Raw genomic sequence first — 4698 nt, forward strand, 5'->3', positions numbered from 1 at the left:
AAAAAAAAAAAAAAAGCCAGGCATGTTGACTCACGCCTGTAATCCCAGCGCTTTGGGAGGCCAAGGTAGGTGGATCACCTGAGGTCAGGAGTTTGAGACTAGCCTGACCAACATGGTGAAACCTCATCTCTACTAAAAATACAAAAATTTAGCTGGGCGTGGTGGCGAGCACCTGTAATCCCAGCTACTCGGGAGACTGAGGCAGGAGAATCGCTTGAACCCTGGAGGCAGAGGTTGCAGTGAGCCAAGATCACGCCATTGCACTCCAGCCTGGACAACAAAGCTCAAAAAAAAAAAAAAAGAATTCTTCACCTGCATCCCACCCACAGCCAGTGGTCACGACTGCTCCTCTCATGGGACTGCATTTCTAAAGCATTGCCAGAACCCTCCACCAGAGCCCAGTGAATAGATGACCCAGAAAAGGCATACCCTGGTTTTTTTTTTGTTGTTTTTTTTTTCCCCCTCTTGGATACTCTGAGACACTCTGAGCTGCTGAGAAGTCTGGACACCAAGGGACCTATTACAAAGGAGACATGATATTGTTCTGGAGAGATGGCGTTTGCAATGTTGGCATGGTTACCATCTTGAGCTGGAGTAGCCGCCTGTCCACAAATTATTAATGTCACTCAGATAGGATTTTAACTTTTTCTCCCACTGTAGGCCACCTGCAGTCAAGGTGACCTTACCGACCCAGCCAATGATAATAAAACCACCAGCAATAACACAGACAGACAGCGGCTCTTGTTTTTTAATCACTTATCCTCTGCCTGATTTGAGGATGAAGACTTTACTCTCATATTATCTCCCCACATCCTCACTTGGAAAAAGGCTGTTAGCCCCACTATATGGATGAGGAAACTGAGGCCTAGAAGTCAAATTCTTGCAGTCCTCTGAAGCCTTCCCCACTCACCTCCACTTTGCACTATCTACTTTGCACCCCAATATCCTTTTGCTGACACCAAATCTCACCCCCTGCTTCACTAAGAGCATCCTGAGCGCAGAGATTTCAGGATCATCTAGAGCCTTCCACCCCTCTTTCAAAGCCCGCCTTGGAAGCAAACCAGCACCCAAGGCAGCTTTTGGCATTAAGAAGTGCGAAAATGTCCTGTTAGCTGCAATCTGTGAGCTGGTTCTATGAGCTGGTGGAGCTCAGAGCCCCACTCCCAGCGCCCGCCCCCCACCAGCTTGTTCAGAGGAGCTCAGCTCTGGGGGAGAAGGCAAAGCCAACACCTATTGAGTTGCAGTAAAAATGAGGGTGAAAGAGGCTTTTGTTTCAGTTCTGCAGATGGTCTGGGAGCTTGTGTTTCTTAGCAAGAATTTTCTAGATCTTTTGGCTTGAACCATCTGAATAACTGCCTCAAGCTTTCACATGGTTCCCACTGGGTGGGCTGGGGTGGGAGGGGCTGTTGTGCATGGTCTGGGAAAGCTGGAGAAGGCTGTTCCTTCGCCCTGAGCCTTGGATTTCTTATCTGTGAAATGAGAAGCTGCAATGATGAATGGCAAAGTACCTTTTTTTTTTCAGCTCTGAGAATCTAGGATATTTCACCATTGGAAGACCAGCAGACAATGTCACGACAACTCAAGAGGATACAACAGGGTTGCTTCAAAAGACAAGCGTTTGGACCATGTCAAGACCTGGAGTGAAGAAGGTAATGAACTCCTACTTCATAGCAAGCAGGCCATGGGCCAGCAGTTTGCCACTATGCTGTCTCTTGGTTAAGGCAAGGTCAGTATTATTGTTTTGATTTTACAGATGAGGAAACTGAGTCCCAGGGAGGTTAAGTGTCTTGCCCAGCTACAGCACAGAGAGCAGGGGCTCTGCTCCATCTTCACCGTTCTTCCCACCACTGCCCCTGACCTTCAGAGAGCCTGAGAACATTCTTTTAGCTGTTGAGCTATGAGCATGACTATCATCAGCTGCTGCTGAAACTGTACCCTGGGAAGCAAGGGAGAGGGTCGCTGAATTTTCACCATGGTTCTCTGCCAGGCAACTATGCTAAAAAACATCTTTTTCTCCCCAGTATGTTAGTAGGAGGCAAGCAGATTGTTATAGCCTTCTATCTTCTTGTAGATAATGGTGGCAGGCTGGCCCCGACTCAGGAGATAAAGAGATCTGAGAGGACCATAGCCACATGAGAAGGCCGACTCCTGTAGGAGGCTGGCTGGCCTTTGCAGAGACAGCACTGAGCTGCCCCCTGGGGTCGTGGGTAGGACCCATTCCCTCTTTAAAGATATAAACTCCTCTACCTGGCCCTTCATAACCTGCCCCTGGCCCATCTTCTCAAGGTCATCACCCACTTCCTGGACACACTAGGCCCACCAGGTTCCCAGACTCTGCCCATGAGTTTCCAGAATGTTCTTTCCCATCCCTCCACCTCATTCTCTGCTTCTTACACTCCTTTAATACCCACTGAAATCTTAGCTCCTCTAAAGAGGAGGTAAGTTTCTCCAACTTAGAAGTGCTCTTGCCTTCCACCTACTCTCACTGTGACTCTGGTATCCACTGTCTGCCTAGAGGGACATTGGTAGGAATGTCTGTGGCTTGCTACTGGGCATCAAGCACTATGTTTTGTCATTTAATGTACTATAAGGTCTCATTTAATCCTCATGGGAGCTATTCCTCTTACACCCATTAAACAGATGGAAAAATTAAAGCTCAGGGAGGCATCCTCTTACCCAAAGTCACACTGCTATTAAATGAAGAATTAGGATTCGAACCGAGGTCTTTCTGACTATAAAGTTCACACTCTTTGTTACATACATCTTCTGCTTCCCACTTCCTTAGGAGGCAGCCCTGTCCTTTGTAATAAACTATAAGTACTGAAGGATGGGGCCTGTGTTTCATTCACCATCTGAGCCCCTGGGATGCCTGGCTGAGTGTCCTGGATCCAGGCACTGCTCCATGAATGCTGAATTGAATTCAGTTACACCTTCTGCATATTACAAAACTCCCATCACCAGAGCCCCCTTTGTGAGTGGCCAAGATCTTTTGTCCTCTCCCCTTCTACCCCAGGAAGGGGAGCACCTGAAATCAGCTGACAGCTAACATTAAGTGACAGCTGAGTGAAAGGCAAGAAAAGGAAGGGAGCAAGGGGGAAGGCAGGCAGGATTGCAGGAGCCGGGAGGGAGCCCAGAGAAGGAGGAGGGCTGTCCTGTTGAATCTGGCCAGCTTGCAGCTATTCAGAGTACAAGATCTGGAGTTACCAGACCCAGCCTCAAATCCTAGCTCTTCCATAGTAGCTGGGGAAACCCAAGCAAGTTGTTGGACCTCTCTGAGTTTCAGTTTTCCATAAAATGGGCATGTCGGAGGCAGGGTGGAGGGGGTTGGGGAGAATAAAAGGGCATGTCACTGTCCTCGCTAGACCTCTTCATTCAGGAGGAATGAGGTTGTGTCTGAGGGAGGGAGGGAGTGCTGCCTACCGGGCTGTTACCTACTTTAAATGGGGACAGTTGGAGGACCAGCCTAACCTGAAATGGCTTCCCCATGAAGTCATTGAGCCCTGAAGGCCTGGGGCAGCAGGGAACTCACAGAATCACAGGCCCATAGTAAAGATGTTGGAGACAATTCAGTTTGGCTTTCTTACTCCAAGAGGCAGCACAGCATGGTGGACTGATGGCCAGCTCTGCCAGCAACGGGCTGTCCCCAAATCCTGGCCCCTACTTGGTAATTGTGTAGCCTTGTGCATGCCACTTTGTCCGTCTCAGACCACTGGTTCCTTTTTTTTTTTTTTGAGACTGTGTCTCGCATGTTGCCCAAGCTGGAGAACAGTGGCGTGATTTCGGCTCACTGCAAACTCCGCCTCCCAGATTCAAGCAATTCTCTTGCCGCAGCCTCCTGAATAGACTACAGGCATGTACCACCATGCCCGGCTAATTTTTGTATTTTTTGTACGGACGTGGTCTCACCATATTGGCTAGGTTGGTCTCGAACTCCTGACCTCAAGTGATCTGCCTGCCTCAGCCTCCCAAAGTGCTGGGATTACAGGCATGAGCCATCGCGCCTGTCCTGGTTCTTTATCTTTAATATGGAATTTAAAGTAATTCCTTTGCCACAGCACTACTGGGAGGATCAGAGACCCAGACAATAAGAGCTGGTCATTCAGCTGGCCCTGTGGGAACTGAGGCTCAGAAAGGGAAAGTAATTCACCCACGGTCACACAGCAGGTTAGCGAAATCAAGCCTCTGCCCAGGCCTCCCAAAGCCCAACCCTGGGCTAAGCATCAGACAGCTGTGGCCTTACCACAAAGAAGGCTGAGACTACCCTTGAACATGCAGCCAAGGAACTCATACTGGGAAGCACTGGTGGGATTCTGTGTCTCACTGAGCTGAAATAATTGCTTGGGTTGCCTGTGGATGGAGTATGGCAAAAAGCCCAAGTCAGAGCCTAGGGTCACATGTCCAACCTGGGGTCTAATCCACAGTATAACCCTGGCCACGTCGGGTCACCTCTCTGACCTCTCTGAGCCTCAGTAGTTTCTCTGCTTACAAAATGGGGGCAAGAATTCCTGGCAGTGCAAAGGAATCATATAAAACACAGACTATTTCTTTTCTTTTTTCTTTTCTTTTTTTCTCTTTCCCTTTCCCTCTCTCTCTCTTTCTTTCTCTCTCTTTCTTTCCTTCCTTCCTTCCTTCCCCTTCTTTCCTCCTTTCTTTCCTTCCTTTCCTTTCCTTCCTTTTTTTTTTTTTTTTTTTTTTTTT

At 48.5% G+C, this 4698-nt stretch overlaps 2 protein-coding genes across 2 annotated transcripts in view; one reads left to right on the forward strand and one right to left on the reverse strand.

Moving 5' to 3' along the window:
- The window catches only part of YWHAH (tyrosine 3-monooxygenase/tryptophan 5-monooxygenase activation protein eta), a 27207-nt gene that overhangs the window by 18417 nt on the left and 4092 nt on the right, over window positions 1–4698 (reverse strand). The window lies entirely within an intron of this gene.
- Window positions 1355–4698, forward strand: part of YWHAH-AS1 (YWHAH antisense RNA 1) — a 7401-nt gene continuing 4057 nt past the window's right edge. The window contains 2 exon segments of the mRNA XM_017868948.1: window positions 1355–1510; window positions 1512–1649. Coding sequence (XP_017724437.1) covers window positions 1370–1510; window positions 1512–1649 — 279 coding nt within the window. The 5' untranslated portion in view covers window positions 1355–1369.

Source organism: Rhinopithecus bieti, unplaced genomic scaffold, assembly GCF_001698545.2.
Source record: "Rhinopithecus bieti isolate Rb0 unplaced genomic scaffold, ASM169854v2 scaffold_4666, whole genome shotgun sequence".
NCBI lineage: Eukaryota > Metazoa > Chordata > Mammalia > Primates > Cercopithecidae > Rhinopithecus > Rhinopithecus bieti.